The sequence below is a fragment of the Mustelus asterias genome, chromosome 9 (genome assembly GCF_964213995.1).
Source record: "Mustelus asterias chromosome 9, sMusAst1.hap1.1, whole genome shotgun sequence".
Lineage (NCBI taxonomy): Eukaryota > Metazoa > Chordata > Chondrichthyes > Carcharhiniformes > Triakidae > Mustelus > Mustelus asterias.
In genome coordinates this window covers 66,721,065-66,739,332 of record NC_135809.1, presented here as the reverse complement: position 1 = coordinate 66,739,332, position 18,268 = coordinate 66,721,065, and the positions used below count along the sequence as shown (strand labels likewise).

The 18,268-nt window shown below is 48.1% G+C and overlaps 1 protein-coding gene across 1 annotated transcript in view; it reads left to right on the top strand.

Moving 5' to 3' along the window:
• Positions 1 to 18,268, top strand: part of fbxo3 (F-box protein 3) — a 194,566-nt gene that overhangs the window by 91,488 nt on the left and 84,810 nt on the right. The window contains exon 5 of the mRNA XM_078221355.1: positions 8,213 to 8,417. Coding sequence (XP_078077481.1) covers positions 8,213 to 8,417 — 205 coding nt within the window. The remainder of the gene's footprint in view (positions 1 to 8,212; positions 8,418 to 18,268) is intronic.

Below are 18,268 nucleotides of genomic sequence, written 5' to 3'. Positions count from 1 at the left end.
CAGCACGGTTTTGTGAAGGGTAGGTCGTGCCTCACAAACCTTATTGAGTTCTTTGAGAAGGTGACCAAAGAGGTGGATGAGGGTAAAGCGGTTGATGTGGTGTATATGGATTTCAGCAAAGCGTTTGATCAGGTTCCCCATGGTAAGCTTTTGCAGAAAATACGGACACATGGGATTGAAGGTGTTTTGGGGCCACTGCTGTTTGTCATTTTTATTAATGACCTGGATGAGGGTGTAGAAGGATGGATTAGTAAATTTGCGGATGACACTAAAGTCGGTGGATTTGTAGACAGTGCGGAGGGAAGTGGCAGGTTACAGAGGGACATAGATAAGCTGCAGAGCTGGGCTGAGAGGTGGCAAATGGAGTTTAATGCGGAAAAGTGTGAGGTGATTCACTTTGGAAGGAGTAACTGGAATACAGAGTACTGGGCTAATGGTAAGATACTTGGTAGTGTGGATGAACAGAAGGATCTGGGTGTCCATATGCATAGATCCCTGAAAGTTGGCACCCAGGTTGATAGGGTTGTTAAGAAGGCATATGGTGTGTTAGCTTTTATTGGTAGAGGGATTGAGTTTCGGAGCTAGGAGATCATGCTGCAACTGTACAAAACTCTGGTGCGGCCGCACTTGGAGTATTGTGCACAGTTCTGGTTGCCGCATTATAGGAAAGATGTGGAAGTGTTGGAAAGGGTGCAGAGGAGATTTACCAGGATGTTACCTGGTATGGTGGGGAAATCGTATGAGGAAAGGCTGAGGGACTTGAGGTTGTTTTCGTTAGAGAGAAGAAAGTTAAGAGGTGACTTAATAGAGGCATACAAGATGATCAGAGGATTAGATAGGGTAGATAGTGAGAGCCTTTTTCCTTGGATGGTGATGGCTAACACGAGGGGACATAGCTTTAAATTGAGGGGTGAGAGATATAGGACAGATGTTAGAGGTAGGTTCTTTACTCAGAGAGTAGTAAGGGCGTGGAATGCCCTGCCTGCAGCAGTAGTGGACTCGTCAAGATTAAGAGCATTCAAATGGTTATTGGATAAACATATAGATGATATTGGAATAGTGTAGATTAGAGGTCTTTAGATTGGTTTCACAGGTCGGTGCAACATCGAGGGCCGAAAGGCCTGTACTGCGCTGTAATGTTCTATGTTCTCAAAGGACGTTGAGGCTTTGGAGAGAATGCAGAAAAGGTTTACCAGGGTGTTGCCTGGTATGGAGGGTATTAGCTATGAGATGAGATTGAGTAATCTAGGGCTGTTCTCCCTGGAAAGATGGAGGTTGAGGGGCGACCTATTCGAAGTATATAAAATTATGAAGGGCATAGATAGGGTGAACAGTTGGAAGCTTTTTCCCAGGTCAAAAATGACAAACACGAGGGGTCACAATTTCAAGGCAAGTTCAAGTTCAAGATTCAATATGGATATGCGGGGGACGTATTTTACACAGAGGGTGGTGGGGGTCTGGAATGCACTACCAAGCAAGGTGGTTGAGGCAGACACGCTAGGATCATTTAAGACTTGTCTAGATTGCCACATGAACAGACTGGGAATAGAGGGATACAAACGGATGGTCTAGTTCGGAGCACATGATCAGTGCAGGCTTGGAGGGCCGAAGGGCCTGTTTCTGTGCTGTATTGTTCTTTGGTAGGTTGTTGCATAAGGTTACATCTCATATCCAGGGTCAGGTAGCTAAATGGATACAAAATTGGCTTGAGGACAGAAGCCAATTGAAGGTGGTTGTAGAGGGTTGTTTTTCAAACTGGAGACCTGTGACCAGCGGTGTGCCTCAGGGATCAGTGCTGGGTCCACTGTTATTTGTCATTTATATTAATGATTTGGATGAGAATATTGGAAGTGGGGTTAGTAAGTTTGCAGATGACACCAAGATTAGTGGCATAGTGGACAGTGAAGAAGGTCATCTCAGATTGCAACGGGATCTTGATCAATTGGGCCAATGGGCTGACGAATGGCAGATGGAGTTTAATTTAGACAAATGCGAAGTGATGCATTTTGGTAGATTGAACCAGGGCAGGACTTACTCAGTTCATGGTTGGGCAATGGGGAGAGTTACAGAACAAAGAGATCTAGAGATACAGTTCATAGCTCCTTGAAAGTAGTCACAGGTGGACAGAGTGGTGAAGAAGGCATTCAGCATGCTTGGTTTCATTGGTCAGAACACTGAATACAGGAGTTGGGATGTCTTGTTCAAGTTGTACAAGACATTGGTAAGGCCACGCTTGGAATACTGTGTACAGTTCTGGTCACCCTATTATGGAAAGGATATTATTAAAAGGGTGCAGAAAAGATTTACTAGGATGCTACCGGGAGTTTGAATTATAAGGAGAGGCTGGATAGACTGGGACTTTTTTCTCTGGAGCGTAGAAGGCTGAGGAGTGATCTTATAGAGGTCTATAAAATAATGAGGGGCATAAATTAGCTGGATGGTCAATATCTTTTCCCAAAGGTAGAGGAGTCTAAAACTGGAGGGCATACGTTTAAAGTGAGAGGGGAGAGATACAAGTGTCCAGAGGGGCAATTTTTTCACACAGAGGGTGGTGCGTGTCTGGAACAAGCTGCCAGAGGTAGTAGTAGAGGCACGTACAATTTTGTCTCTTTAATAAGCATTTAGATAGTTACATGGGTAAGATTGGTATGGAGGGATATGGGCCAAATGCGGGCAATTGGGACTAGCTTAGGGGTTTGGAAAAAACGGGCGGCATGTGCAAGTTGGGCCGAAGGGCCTGTTTCCATGCTGTAAACCTCCATGACCCCTCTCTCCAGTACCAATATAGGCCGAGGCCTCTCTGTGTCTGACTAAACAGAGTACAGACCTAGTTGCCAGCAAGATCCATCTGGCTGAGTAACTTATCCTGAATCACCGAAGCTGTGTACTGCACCTGCTGGAAATTTGAAATCTAAAGGTAGGGTTCTGAAGACTGTGGAGGAACAGAGAGATCTTGGGGTCCATATCCACAGATCTCTAAAGGTTGCCAGTCAAGTGGATAGAGCTGTGAAGAAGGCCTATAGTGTGTTAGCTTTTATTAACAGGGGGTTGGAGTTTAAGAGCCGTGGGGTTATGCTGCAACTGTACAGGACCTTGGTGTGACCACATTTGGAATATTGTGTGCAGTTCTGGTCACCTCACTATAAGAAGGATGTGGAAGCGCTGGAAAGAGTGCAGAGGAGATTTACCAGGATGCTGCCTGGTTTGGAGGGTAGGTCATATGAGGAAAGGTTGAGGGAGCTAGGGCTGTTCTCTCTGGAGCGGAGGAGGCTGAGGGGAGACTTAATAGAGGTGTATAAAATGATGAAGGGGATAGATAGAGTGAACGTTCAAAGACTATTTCCTCGGGTGGATGGAGCTATTACAAGGGGGCATAACTATAGGGTTCGTGGTGGGAGATACAGGACGGATATCAGAGGTAGGTTCTTTACGCAGAGAGTGGTTGGGGTGTGGAATGGACTGCCTGCAGTGATAGTGGAGTCAGACACTTTAGGAACATTTAAGCGGTTATTGGATAGGCACATGGAGCACACCAGGATGATAGGGAGTGGGATAGCTTGATCTTGGTTTCAGATAAAGCTCGGCACAACATCGTGGGCCGAAGGGCCTGTTCTGTGCTGTACTGTTCTATGTTCTATGTAAACAGGGGGAAACACACAGCAGGTCAAACAGTATCAGTGAAGAGAAACAGATTTCATGTTTCGGATCACCATGACCCTTCACATCTGTGTTCCTCCACTTCTGCTGGAGGCTCATCTTGACCTGAAACATCAGCTTTATTTCTCTCTCCACAGAATGCTGCCAGTCCTGGTGAGAATTTCCAGCATTTATTGTTTTGATAATGGGCGGCACAGTGGTTAGCACTGCTGCCTCACAGCACCAGGGTCCAAGTTCGATTCCCAGCTTGGGTGAATATCTGTGTGGAGTTTGCACATTCTCCTTGTATCTGTGTCGATTTCCTGTGTGTGCTCCGGTTTCCTCCCACAGTGTAAGATGTGCAGCTTAGGTGGATTGGCAGTGCTGAATTGCCCCTTAGCGTCAAAAAATGTGTAGGTTGGATACATTAGCCATGGTAACTGTGTGGGTTTACGGGGATAGAGTGGGGGGAATGGGCCTGCGAAAAGCACTCTCTCGGAGAGAGTCGGTACCGACTCGGGCTGAATTGCCTCTTTCTGAATTGCCTCTTTTTGCACTATAGGGATTCTATGATTAATTCTGTGCTACGAACCCTTCCTTCAACTCCACTCACTCCCTCCCTCCAGATGCAAAGTGCCTCTCGGAGTAGCCACATCACTTCCCGATGTGCCTGCCTTTTAATCACAGATTGAATACTACTGTTCCAGTCCCCCTCGGGCTATTTCTGACATTTCCTGTGTCGTTGATTGTCTTGGTGCCAATCTGGGAACCTGGGAAAATTTAGTGACTGTGCATTCAACTCCTACCTTTCTGTCACCTGCACCTGGTCCATCTTTGACTCTTTCCTTTCTTGACCTGTCTATGAAACTAGATGGACTCCATTCCAGTCTCATGTCTGTTTTCATTCTCCCTGCGTTCCATTCTGCATTCCTTCCCATAAGACCATAAGACATAGGAGCAGAATTAGGTCACTTGGCCCATCGGGTCTGCTCCGCCATTCAATCATGGCTGATATTTTTCTCATCCCCATTCTCCTGCCTTTTCCCCATAACCCCTGATCCCCTTATTAACCACGAACCTATCTATCTCTGTCTTAAAGGCACTCAATGACCTGGCCTCCACAGCCTTCTGCGGCAAAGAGTTCCACAGATTCTCTGGCTGAAGAAATTCTTCCTCATCTCTGTTTTAAAGGATCGTCCCTTGAGCCTGAGGTTGTGCCCCCTGGTTCTAGTTTTTCCTACGAGTGGAAACATCTTCTCCATGTCCACTCTATCCAGGCCTTGCAGTATCCTGTAAGCTTCAATAAGATTCCCCCTCATCCTTCTTAACTCCAACGAGTACAGACCAAGAGTCCTCAACCATTCCTCATACGTCAAGCTCTTCATTCCAGGGATCGTTCTTGTGAAACTCCTCTGGGCCCTTTCCAAGATGTGGAGATGCCGGTGTTGGACTGGGGTAAGCACAGTAAGAAGTCTCACAACACCAAGTTAAAGTCCAACAGGTTTATTTGGTAGCAAATACCATAAGCTTTCGGAGCGCTGCCCCTTCGTCAGATGGAGTGAAAATCTGTTCTCCAACAGTGCACAGAGACACAGCAATCAAGTTACAGAATACTAATTAGAATGCAAATCTCTACAGCCAGCCAGGTCTTAAAGGTACAGATAATGTGGGTGGAGGGAACATTAAACACAGGTTAAAGAGATGTGTATTGTCTCCAGACAGAACAGCTAGTAAGATTCTGCAAGATCAGGGGGAAAGCTGTGGGGGTTACTGATAATGTGACATAAATCCAACATCCCGGTTTAGGCCGTCCTCATGTGTGCGGAACTTGGCTATCAGTTTCTGCTCAGCGACTCCGCGCTGTCGTGTGTTGTGAAGGCCGCCTTGGAGAACGCTTACCTGAAGATCCAAGGCTGAAGATCCAAGTCACGGGCATTCTAATTAGTATTCTGTAACTTGATTTCTGTGACTCTGTGCACTGTTGGAGAAAAGATTTTCACTCCATCTGACGAAGGGGCAGCGCTCCGAAAGCTTATGGTATTTGCTACCAAATAAACCTGTTGGACTTTAACCTGGTGTTGTGAGACTTCTTACTGCCCTTTCCAAGGCCAGCACATCCTTCCTTAGATATGGGGTCCAAAATTGCTCACAATACTCCAAATGGGGTCTGACCAAGCCCCCAGTCTCAGAAGTACATCCTTGCTCTTGTATTCTAGCCCTCTCGACATGAATGCTAACATTGCATTTGCCTTTCTAACTGCCGACTGAACCTGCACATTAACCTTCAGAGAATCTTGAACAATGACTCCTAAGTCCCTTTGTGTTCCTGATTTCCTGAGCATTTTCCCATTTAGAAAATAGTCTATGCCTCCATTCCTTCTTCCAAAGTGCATTACCTCTCACTTTTCTACATTATATTCCATCTGCCACTTCTTTGCCCACTCTCCTAACCTGTCCAAGTTCTTCTGCAGCCCCCCAGCTTCCTCAATACTACCTGTCCCTCTACATATCTTTGTATCATCTGCAAACTTAGCAACAGTGCCTTCAGTTCCTCCCTGCGAGGACTCCACTTATCTTTTTAATCATCAGTACCTTAAAGCCTACTGAATTGTGGTCACTGTTCGAACTGCTCCCCTACTGAAACGTCAACCACCTGGCCAGGCTCATTCCCCAATGGCAGGTTCAGGACGGCCGCTTCCCTAGTTGGGCTTTCTACACATTTCAAGAAGCCCTCCTGGATAGTCCTTACAAACTCTGCTTCATCCGCACCCCGAGCACTAAGTGAGTCCCAGTCAATATAAGGGAAGTTAAAATCTCCCACCACAACAACCCTGTTGCTTTTACACCTTGCCAAAATCTGCCTACATATCTGTTCCTCTATCTCCCGCTGGCTGTTTGGAGGCCTATAGTAAATCCCCAACATTGTGACTACATCCTTCTTATTCCTGAGCCCTACCCACATTGCTTGCTATTTGAGCCCTCAGAGGTGTCCTCCTGCAGTACAGCTGTGATATTCTCCTTATGACGTGGAGATGCTGTCGTTGGACTGGGGTGAACACAGTAAGAAGTCTCATAACACCAGGTTAAAGTCCAACAGGTTTATTTGGTAGCAAATACCATAAGCTTTCGGAGCGCTGCTCCTTCGTCAGATGGAGTGGAAATGTGCTCTCATTTCCACTCCATCTGACGAAAGAGCAGTGCTCCGAAAGCTTATGGTATTTGCTACCAAATAAACCTGTTGGACTTTAACCTGGTGTTGTGAGACTTCTTACTATATTCTCCTTAACCAGTGGCGCAACTCCCCCACCCTTTTTTCATCCCCCTCTATCCCACCTGAAACATCTGTATCCTGGAACATTAAGCTGCCAATCTTGTCCTTCCCTTAACCAAGTCTCTGTAATGGCAACAACATCAAGTTCCAAGTACTAATCCAAGCTCTAAGTTCATCTGCCTTACCTGCTACACTTCTCACATTGAAACAAATGCACTTCAGTCCACCAGACCCTCTCTGATTAGCAACCACACCCTGCCTGCTCTTCCTCAGAGTTATTTTTGATTTAACCACAAAAAGTTGCTGAAGAGCAGATTGTACTACTTCTCACACTTCTAACAGATTATGAGGTGAGGTACTCCTTTTTGAGTGGTTAAGTGTTAGTTCTCAGAGAAGGGATCAACCTCCGCCTTTGTAACACATCCTTCCCTCATTTACTGGTTCCCCTGGTTCTTGCCTTCCAGCATGCCAGCTCGTTATTCAGCTTGCCACATTCCACCATTTCTGTTCAGGAAATTGAGACCAAATGTGGACTGGTTTGTGGAACACCTCCATTCAGTCTGCAAGCCTGACCCGCAGCTTGAGGCTGCCCCTCATTTAATTCTTCACTCCCACACTGTCCTTTCTGGATTCTGGACTCTTTCAGTGATATTCAAGATGAACTTGAGGAGCAGTTCAAAGAAGGTTTACATGATTGATTTCTGGGATGGAGGGGTTACTTTGAAGGCTGGACAGGCTCAGCCTGTATCTATTGGAGTTTTGAAAAATGAGAGATGATCTTGATAGATAGATACCCTACAGTGCAGAAAGAGGCCCTTCGGCCCATCGAGTCTGCACCGACCACAATCCCACCCAGGCCCTATCCCCATATCTTATTGAAACATTGAAGATTAGATAGGGTGGATGCTGAGAGGATGTTTTTCCTTATGGCGCAGAGTAGAGCCAGGGGTACAGTTTAAAAATAAGGGGTCTCCCATTTAAGATGGACGTGAAGAGAATTTTTTCCCCAACTATTGAGAGTCTCTGGAATGTTCTTTGCCAGAGGACAGTGCAGGCAGGCTCACTGAATAATTTAAAGCTGAATTAGATAGATTATTTTTGACAAGGGAGTTCAAGGGTAGGAAGGAAAGTGGAGTTGAGACAACAATCTGAGCACCCATTGTTTTATTGAATGGTGGAGCAGGCTCCGTACAGGTACAGCTGAGTATTTCCAGTCTTCTTTCACATTTCTGGTCTCAATGCTATTTTGCTTTTGTCTGAGGGGACTGAGTGAAAGTAACAGTTTCTTCCCCACTCATTCCACAGCCTGATGGGCAGTATGGCTCTGTCCAATCACTACCGCTCCGAGGATCTCTTAGACATTGATACGGCTGCAGGGGGCTTCCAACAGCGCAAAGGCCTGAAGCACTGCCTCCCACTGACCTTCTGTATTCACACAGGACTCAGCCAGTACATGGCACTGGATGAAGTGGAGGGCCGAAAACCTTGTGAAATCTTCTACCATTGTGTGGTAAGCAGCTAACGTAGATGGACATTTCTGTACCAGCTTTGTACCACCTCAATGTTGAAAAGTGCTTTACAGCTGGTCAAGTACGTTGAAATGAAGTCACATTCTAATGGGTAAAATAATTTGTCCACAGCAAGATGCAATGAACTGCAGTGACCATATAACATTCCCATGGATCTTGTTTAGTGCTGTCCTTCAACAGTGCTGCACTCCCTCAATGGTGATCTGTCTTTCCAGAAGTGAGGACTTCCACGATGGAAAAATGCATATGAAGTTGAATTAGTCTTGGAAGGCACCAGTTGTTCAGTCATTGACAGTGTAGATGAGGGTGAACTTCTGCTGCCACCTGTTCAATGGTGAGATGGTAGACAGAGACACACTGCTTGCCTGGAGTACCGTTTGTCTTTGGAAGTCAAACAGTGACTGATGAGAAAATCCAACAGCTTATTAAGTAAAGAAATTCAGACATCTCAAGTCTTAGTCATTTGACAGAGTGGTTTTGGATTGACTTGACAAAGCCCCTGGGTGAAACCCATTCTGTTTTCAAGCAGGCAAGGTCGGGCCATTAACACCACATTGTAGGATAGGAATCTTTTTCAACGCTGGCTGGGGTAGACATATCATTTCTAGTGACTGGAGTGCTGCTTAGAAATTAAAAAGATTGACGTATTTATTTGGAGATTGTCTGCTGTGACAGAGGGCCTTGAAGTTCCCAACTGGTTTTCTGAAGGTTAGAAATTCCACATTATGAATCATGACCAATCAGGGTAGAGCATTTTATATTTTTCAGATTAAACTGATTTTTTTTAGAATCCCGCCATTGATGTTGTTATATGTTTCTATTTCCCTTCTGGTCTGAAATGACACATTCAGTACTGACCCTCTGACAATGCAGTACTCCTTCAGTAAAGACCCCTCTGACAGTGCAGCATTCCCTCACTACTGACCCACTGATAGAGCAGCACTCCCTCACTACTGACCCACTGATAGAGCAGCACTGGACTGAGGGAGTGCTGCCGTGTCAGAGGGTTAGTATGGAGGGAGTGCTGCTGTGTCAGAGGCTCAGAACTGAGGGAGTCCCCCATTGATGTCAATATGTATTTATACTTTCCTTCTGACCCTCTGACAGGGCTGCAATCCCTCAGAATTGACCCTCTGACAGTGCAGCACTCCCTCACAACTGAAGCTCCAAGCGTGCTGCACTCCCTCAGTCCTGACCTTCTGACTGTGCAGTATTCACTTAGTCCTGACCCACTGACAGGACAGCACTCCCTTAGTACTGACCCTCTGACAGGGCAGCACTCCCACAGTGCAGACCCTCTGACAGGGCAGCACTCCCTCAGTACTGACCCTCTGACAGTGCCGCACTCCCTCAGTACTGACATTCAGAGAGTGCAGCACTCCCTCACAACTGACACTCCAAGCGTGCTGCACTACCTCAGTCCTGACCTTCTGACTGTGCAGCATTCACTCAGCCCTGACCCTCAGAGAGTGCAGCACTCCCCTAGTACTGACCCTCTGACAGTGCTGCACTCTCTTGGTACTGACCCTCTGACAGTTCCGCACTCCATCAGTCCAGGCCCACTGACAGGGCAGCACTCCTTCAATCCCGACAGTACAGCAATCCCTCAGTACTGACTCTCTGAAGGGGCAGCACTCCCTCAGTCCCGACTCTCTGACAGGGCAGCACTCCCTCAGTCTAGACCCTCTGACATAGCAGCACTCTATCAGACCCGACCCTCTGAGACTGCAGCACTCCCTCAATCCTGGCCCTCTGACAGGGCAGCACTCCCTCAGGATAGCCCGTCTGAGAATGCAGCATTCCTTCTGTCCTGACCCTGTGACAGGGCAGCACTCCCTCAGGACAGCCCGTCTGAGAATGCAGCATTCCTTCTGTCCTGACCCTGTGACAGAGCAGCACTCCCTCAGGACAGCCCGTCTGAGAATGCAGCATTCCTTCTGTCCTGACCTTGTGACAGGGCAGCACTCCCTCAGTACTGACCCTCTGATAATGCAGCACTCCCTAGGTACAGACCCTCTGACAGTGCAGCACTCCCTCAGTCCAGACCCTCTGATAGTGCAGCACTTCCTCAGTACAGACTGGATAGACTGGGACTTTTTTCTCTGGAGCGTAGGAGGCTTAGGTGTGATCGAAAAGAGCTCTATAAAATAATGAGGGGCATAGATCAGCTAGGTAGTCAACACCTTTTCCCAAAGGTAGAGGAGTCTAAAACTAGAGGGCATAAGTTTGAGAGAGAGGAGGCATGGAAAGGGGTTCAGAGGGGCAATCTTTTCACACACAGGGTGGTGTGTGTCTGGAACATGCCGTCAGAGATAGTAGTGGAGGCGGGTACAATTTTGTCTCTTAAAAAGCATTTAGACAAGTTACATGAATAAGATGGTTATCGGGGGATATGGGCGAAACGCAGGCTTAGTGGTTTTAAAAAAAGGGGCTGCATGGGCAAGTTGGGCCAAAGGACTTGTTTCCATGCTGTAAACCTCTATGACCTCTATGACTCTCTACAGTACTCTCCATCAGTATTCACTATCGTAGAGTGCCGCACTCCCTCAGTACCGACCCTCGGATAGTGCAACCCTCCCTCATTACTGACGCTCCAAGCGTGCTGCACTCACTCAGTATTGACCCTTAGACAGTGCAGCACAGCCTCAGAACTGACCCTCTGGCAGGGCAGCGCTCTCTTAGTCCTGACCCTCAGCACTCCCTCGGTCCTGACCCTCTGACAGTGCAGCACTCCCTCAAGTTTGTCCCTCTGAAAGTGCAGCACTTCCTCAGTACGGATCCTCTGACTGTGCAGCACTCCTTGAGTACTGACCCTCTGACAAGGCAGCAATCCCTCAGTCCTGACCCTCTGATAGGGCAGCACTCCCTTCATCTTGACCCTCTGACAGTGCAGCACTCCTTTAGACCTGGCCCCCTGACAGTGCAGCATTCCGTCAGTACTGATATGTATCTGCTGTGTGAGCTCAGTGTACAGCGTGACTTGAGTCTGCTCTATGAGCTCAGTCTCCAAGGTGACATGTGTCTACTGTGTGAGCTCAGTGTCCAGAGTGACATGTGTCTGCTGTGAGATCTCTGTGTCCAGAGCGATGTGTGTCTGCTCTGTGAGCTCATGTCCCGTGTGACATATGTCTGCTGTAAGTTCAGCATTCCAGTGTGATGTGTGTCTGCTGTCATAGAAATCATAGAAACCCTACAGTGCAGAAGGAGGCCATTCGGCCCATCGAGTCTGCACCGACCACAATCCCACCCAGGCCCTATCTCCACTGTGTGAGTTTAGTGCCCATAGTGACGTGTCTGCTGTATGAGATCAGTGTCCAGAGTGCCGTGTGTCTGCTGTATGAGATCAGTGTCCAGAGTAACGTGTGTCTGCTGCGTGAGCTCAGTATCCAGTGTGACGTGTGTCTGCTTTGTAACTGCTGTGTGAGCTCAGTATCCAGAGTGACATGTGTCTGCTGTGTGAGATCAGCATCTAGTGACGTGTCTTCTGTGTGATCTGTGACCACTGTGACATGTCTGCTGTATGAGCTCAGCATTTCAGTGTGATGTGTGTCTGCTGTGTGAGTTTAATGCCCATAGTGACATGTGTCTGCTGTGAGCTGTGTGTCCAGAGTGATGTGTGTCTGCTGTGTGAGCTCGCTGTTCAGATTGATGCGTGTCTGCTGTATAACTGCTGTGTGAGCTTAGTGTCCCGAGTGACGTGTCTGCTGTTTGAGCTCAGTGTCCATTGTGACGTGTGTCTGCTCTGTGAGCTCATATCCAGTGTGAAGTGAGCTCAGTGTTCAAGCTGACATGTGTCTCCTGTGTGAGCTCAGTGTCCAGAGTGATGTCTCTTCTGTGTGAGCTCAGTATCTAGAGTGATGTGTGCCAGCTGTGTAAGTTCATATCCAGTGTGACATGAAGACCAAAAGAGAAAACGCTGGAAAATCTCAGTAGGTCTGACAGCATTGGAGGGAAAAGGGCTGAAGTTTCGAGTCCAGATGACCCTTTGTCAAAGCTGGCATGTGTCTGCTATGTAATTGCTGTGTAAGCTTAGTGTCCAGAGTGACACGTCTGCTGTGTGAGCTCAGTGTCCAGAGTGACACGTCTGCTGTGTGAGCTCAGTGTCCAGAGTGACACGTCTGCTGTGTGAGCTCAGTGTCCAGAGTGACACGTCTGCTGTGTGAGCTCAGTGTCCAGAGCGGCATGTGCCTGCTGTTAGCTCAGTGTCCACCATGATGTGTGTCTCCTGTGCAACTGCCGTGTGAGCTCTGTGCCCACAGTGACATGAGTCTGCTGCATGATTTCTGTGTCCATGTGACATGAATCTGCTGCGTAATCTCCGTCTCATCAGTGACGTGTGCCTGTTGTGTGAGCTCAGTGTCCAGGGTGACGTGTGTCTGCTGTGTGAGCTCAGTGCCGAGATTGACGTTTCTCTACTGTGTGAGCTCAGTATCTAGTGTGACGTGTGTCGGCTTTGTGAGCTCAGTGTCCCAGAGTGACGTGTGTCTTCTGTGTAACTGCTATGTGAGCTCAGTGTCCAGTGTGACGTGTGTTTGCTGTGTGAGCTCAGTGTCCAGTGAGACATTTGTCTGCTGTGGACCTCGTAAGGAGTCTAACAACACCAGGTTAAAGTCCAACAGGTTTATTTGGTAGTCCTGTTGGACTTTAACCTGGTGTTGTTAGACTCCTTACTGTGTTTACCCAGGTCCAACACCGGCATCTCCACATTGTCGACCTCGTGTCCAGAGTAACGTGTGTCTGGTGTGTGAGCCCAGGGTCCAGTGTGACGTGTATCTTCTTTGTGAGCTCACTGTCCAGAGTGAGGTGTGTCTGCCATGTGAGCTAATGTCCAGATTGATGTGTGTCTGCTGGGTGAGCTCAGTGACCAGATTGAACTGTGTCTGCTGTGTAACTGCTGTGTGAGCTCTGTCCAGTGTGACGTGTGTCTGCTGTGTGAGCTCAGTGTCCACCATGACGTATGTCTGCTGTGTGAGTTCAGTATCCAGAGTGATGTGTGTCTGCTGTGTTAGCTCAGTGTCCACCGTGACGTGTGTCCGCTGTGTGAGTTCAGTATCCAGAGTGATGTGTGTCTGCTGTGTGAGCTCAGGGTCCGGAGTAATGTGTGTCTGCTCTGTGTGCTCGGGGTCCGGAGTGACATGCGTCTGCTGTGAGTTCAGTGTCCAGTGTGACGTTTGTCTGCAGTGTGAGCTCGGTGTCCAGAGTGACGTATGTCTGCTCTGTGTGCTCGGGGTCCGGAGTGACATGCGTCTGCTGTGTATGCGCAGTGTCTAAAGTGATGTGTGTCTGCTGTGTGAGCTCAGTATCTAGTGTGAAGTGTGTCTGCTGTGTGAGCTCAGTATCGTGTGTGACATGTGTCTGCTGTGTGAGCTCAGTGTCCAGAATGACATGTGTTTCCTGTGTGCCATCAGTGTCCAGTGTGACCTGTGTCTGCTATGAAACTGCTGTGCAAGCTCAGTGTCCAGGGTGACATGTATTTGCTTTGTGAGCAGTGCATCTCGTGTGATGTGTGTCTGTGTGCACTCAGTGTTCAGGGTGACGTTTCTGCTGTGTGAGCTCAGTGTCCACTGTGACGTGTTTCTGCTGTGTGAGCTCAGCATCTAGAGTGACGTGTGTTTTCTGTGTGAACCCAGTGTCTGGAGTGACGTGTGTCTTCTTTGTAACTGCTGTGCGCTCAGTATCTATTGTGTCGTGCGTCTGCTGTGTGTGCGCAGTATCTAGTGTGTGTCTGCTGTGTAACTGCTGTGTGAACTCAGTATCTAGTGTGAAGTGTGTTTGGTGTGCGAGCTCAGTGTCCAGAGTGATGTGTTTGCTGTGTGAGCTCTGTCCAGTGTGACATGTGTCTGCTATGTGAGTTCAGGATCCAGTGTAACGTGTGTCTGTTGTGTGAGCTCAGTATCTAGTTTGACGTGTGCGTGCTATGTAACTGCAGTGTGAGCTCAGTGTCCACAGTGACGTGTGTCTGCTCTGTGAGCTCATATCCAGTGTGAAGTGAGCTCAGTGTTCAAGCTGACATGTGTCTCCTGTGTGAGCTCAGTGTCCAGAGTGATGTCTCTTCTGTGTGAGCTCAGTATCTAGAGTGATGTGTGCCAGCTGTGTAAGTTCATATCCAGTGTGACATGAAGACCAAAAGAGAAAACGCTGGAAAATCTCAGTAGGTCTGACAGCATTGGAGAGAAAAGGGCTGAAGTTTCGAGTCCAGATGACCCTTTGTCAAAGCTGGCATGTGTCTGCTATGTAATTGCTGTGTAAGCTTAGTGTCCAGAGTGACACGTCTGCTGTGTGAGCTCAGTGTCCAGAGTGACACGTCTGCTGTGTGAGCTCAGTGTCCAGAGTGACACGTCTGCTGTGTGAGTTTGGGGGCGTTTAAGAGATCCGTAGATAGGTTCATGGACGAAAAGAAATTGGTTTAGGTTGGAGGGTCACAGTTTTTTTTTTTAACTGGTCGGTGCAACATCGTGGGCCGAAGGGCCTGTTCTGCGCTGTAATGTTCTATGTTCTATGTTCTATGTTCTATGAGCTCAGTGTCCAGAGTGACACGTCTGCTGTGTGAGCTCAGTGTCCAGAGTGACACGTCTGCTGTGTGAGCTCAGTGTCCAGAGTGACACGTCTGCTGTGTGAGCTCAGTGTCCAGAGTGACACGTATGCTGTGTGAGCTCCGTGTCCAGAGTGACACGTCTGCTGTGTGAGCTCAGTGTCCAGAGTGACACGTCTGCTGTGTGAGCTCAGTGTCCAGAGTGACACGTCTGCTGTGTGAGCTCAGTGTCCAGAGTGACATGTCTGCTGTGTGAGCTCAGTGTCCAGATGTTGGAAAAAATTATAAGGGATAGGATTTATAGTTATTTGGAGAGTAATGAATTGATAGGTGATAGTCAGCATGGTTTTGTGGCAGGTAGGTCGTGCCTTACTAACCTTATTGAGTTTTTTGAGAAAGTGACCAAGGAGGTGGATGGGGGCAAGGCAGTGGACGTGGTATATATGGATTTTAGTAAGGCGTTTGATAAGGTTCACCATGGTAGGCTTCTGCAGAAAATGCAGATGTATGGGATTGGGGGTGATCTAGGAAATTGGATCAGGAATTGGCTAGCGGATAGGAAACAGAGGGTGGTGGTTGATAGTAAATATTCATCATGGAGTGCGGTTACAAGTGGTGTACCTCAGGGATCTGTTTTGGGGCCACTGCTGTTTGTAATATTTATTAATGATCTGGATGAGGGTATAGTTGGGTGGATTAGCAAATTTGCTGATGACACCAAAGTCGGTGGTGTGGTAGACAGTGAGGAAGGGTGTCGTAGTTTGCAGGAAGACTTAGACAGGTTGCAAAGTTGGGCCGAGAGGTGGCGGATGGAGTTTAATGCGGAGAAGTGTGAGGTAATTCACTTTGGTAGGAATAACAGATGTGTTGAGTATAGGGCTAACGGGAGGACTTTGAATAGTGTGGAGGAGCAGAGGGATCTAGGTGTATGTGTGCATAGATCCCTGAAAGTTGGGAATCAAGTAGATAAGGTTGTTAAGAAGGCATATGGTGTCTTGGCGTTTATTGGTAGGGGGATTGAATTTAGGAGTCGTAGCGTTATGTTGCAACTGTACACAACTCTGGTGCGGCCGCACTTGGAGTACTGTGTGCAGTTCTGGTCCCCACATTACAGGAAGGATGTGGAGGCTTTGGAGAGGGTGCAGAGGAGGTTTACCAGGATGTTGCCTGGTATGGAGGGGAGATCCTATGAGGAGAGGCTGAGGGATTTGGGATTGTTTTCGCTGGAAAGGCGGCGGCTAAGAGGGGATCTTATTGAAACATATAAGATGATTAGAGGTTTAGATAGGGTGGATAGTGATAGCCTTTTTCCTCTGATGGAGAAATCCAGCACGAGGGGGCATGGCTTTAAATTGAGGGGGGGTAGTTATAGAACCGATGTCAGGGGTAGGTTCTTTACCCAGAGGGTGGTGAGGGATTGGAATGCCCTGCCAGCATCAGTTGTAAATGCGCCTAGTTTGGGGGCGTTTAAGAGATCCGTAGATAGGTTCATGGACGAAAAGAAATTGGTTTAGGTTGGAGGGTCACAGTTTTTTTTTTTAACTGGTCGGTGCAACATCGTGGGCCGAAGGGCCTGTTCTGCGCTGTAATGTTCTATGTTCTATGTTCTATGTTCTAGAGCGGCATGTGCCTGCTGTTAGCTCAGTGTCCACCATGATGTGTGACTCCTGTGCAACTGCCGTGTGAGCTCTGTGTCCACAGTGACATGAGTCTGCTGCATGATTTCTGTGTCCATGTGACATGAATCTGCTGCGTAATCTCCGTCTCATCAGTGACGTGTGCCTGTTGTGTGAGCTCAGTGTCCAGGGTGACGTGTGTCTGCTGTGTGAGCTCGATATCTGGAGTGACGTGTGTCTGCTGTGTAACTGCAGTGTGAGTTCAATATCTAGAATGACGTGTGTCTGCTGTGTGTGCTCTGTGTTCAGGATGACATGTATTTCCTTTGAGAGATCAGTATCTAGTGATGTGTGTCTGTGTTAATGAGCTCAGTGTCCTGAGTGACGTGTGTCTGCTGTGTAACTGCGGTGTGAGCTCTATCCAGTGTGACATGTGTCTGTTGTGTGAGCTCAGTGTCTCGTGTGACGTGTCTGCTGTGTGAGCTCATTGGCGAGTGTGATGTGTGTCTGCTGTGTAACTGCTATGTGAGCTCAGTATCTAGTGTGATGTGTGTCTGCTGTGTGAGCTCAGTGCCGAGATTGACGTTTCTCTACTGTGTGAGCTCAGTATCTAGTGTGACGTGTGTCGGCTTTGTGAGCTCAATGTCCCAGAGTGACGTGTGTCTTCTTTGTAACTGCTGTGCGCTCAGTATCTATTGTGTCGTGCGTCTGCTGTGCGAGCTCAGTGTCCAGTGTGACATTTGTCTGCTGTGGACCTCGTATCCAGAATGACGTGTGGTGTCTGCTGTGTGTGCTCAGTGTCCAGAGTGATGTGTGTCTGCTGTGTGAGATCATGTCCATATTGCCGTGTGTCTGCTGGGTGAGCTCAGTGACCAGATTGAGCTGTGTCTGCTGTGTAACTGCTTTGTGAGCTCAATGTCCAGAGTGACGTGTGTTTCCTGTGTGCCAAGAGTGTCCAGTGTGACGTGTGTCTGCTGTGTAACTGCTGTGCAAGCTCAGTGTCCAGGGTGACATGTGATTGCTTTGTGAGCAGAGCATCTAGAGTGACGTGTGTCTGTGTGCACTGTGTTCAGAGTGATGTGTTTGCTGTGTGAGCTCTGTCCAGTGTGACATGTGTCTGCTATGTGAGTTCAGGATCCAGTGTAACGTGTGTCTGTTGTGTGAGCTCAGTATCTAGTTTGACGTGTGCGTGCTATGTAACTGCAGTGTGAACTCAGTGTCCACTTTGACATGTGTCTGCTGTGCGAGTTCAGTGTCCACAGTGGCGTGAGCCTTCCATCTGCGCTCACTGTCCCGGGTGACAATTGTCTGCTGTGTCAGGTCAGTGTCCAGAGTGAGATGTGTCTGCTGTCCAACTGCTGTGTGAGCTTATATAGAGCGTGACATGTGCCTGCTGTGTGAGCTCAGTATCCAGAGTGACGTGTGTCTGCTGTGTGAGCTCTGTTCAGTGTGACATGTGTCTGCTGTGTGAGCTCAGTGTCCACCGTGACGTGTGTCTGCTGTGTGAGCTCAGTATCTAGGGTGACGCGTGTCTGCTGTGTGAGCTCAGTATCCAGAGTGACGTTTGTCTGCTGTGTGAGCTCTGTTCAGTGTGACATGTGTCTGCTGTGTGAGCTCAGTGTCCACCGTGACGTGTGTCTGCTGTGTGAGCTCAGTATCTAGGGTGACGCGTGTCTGCTGTGTG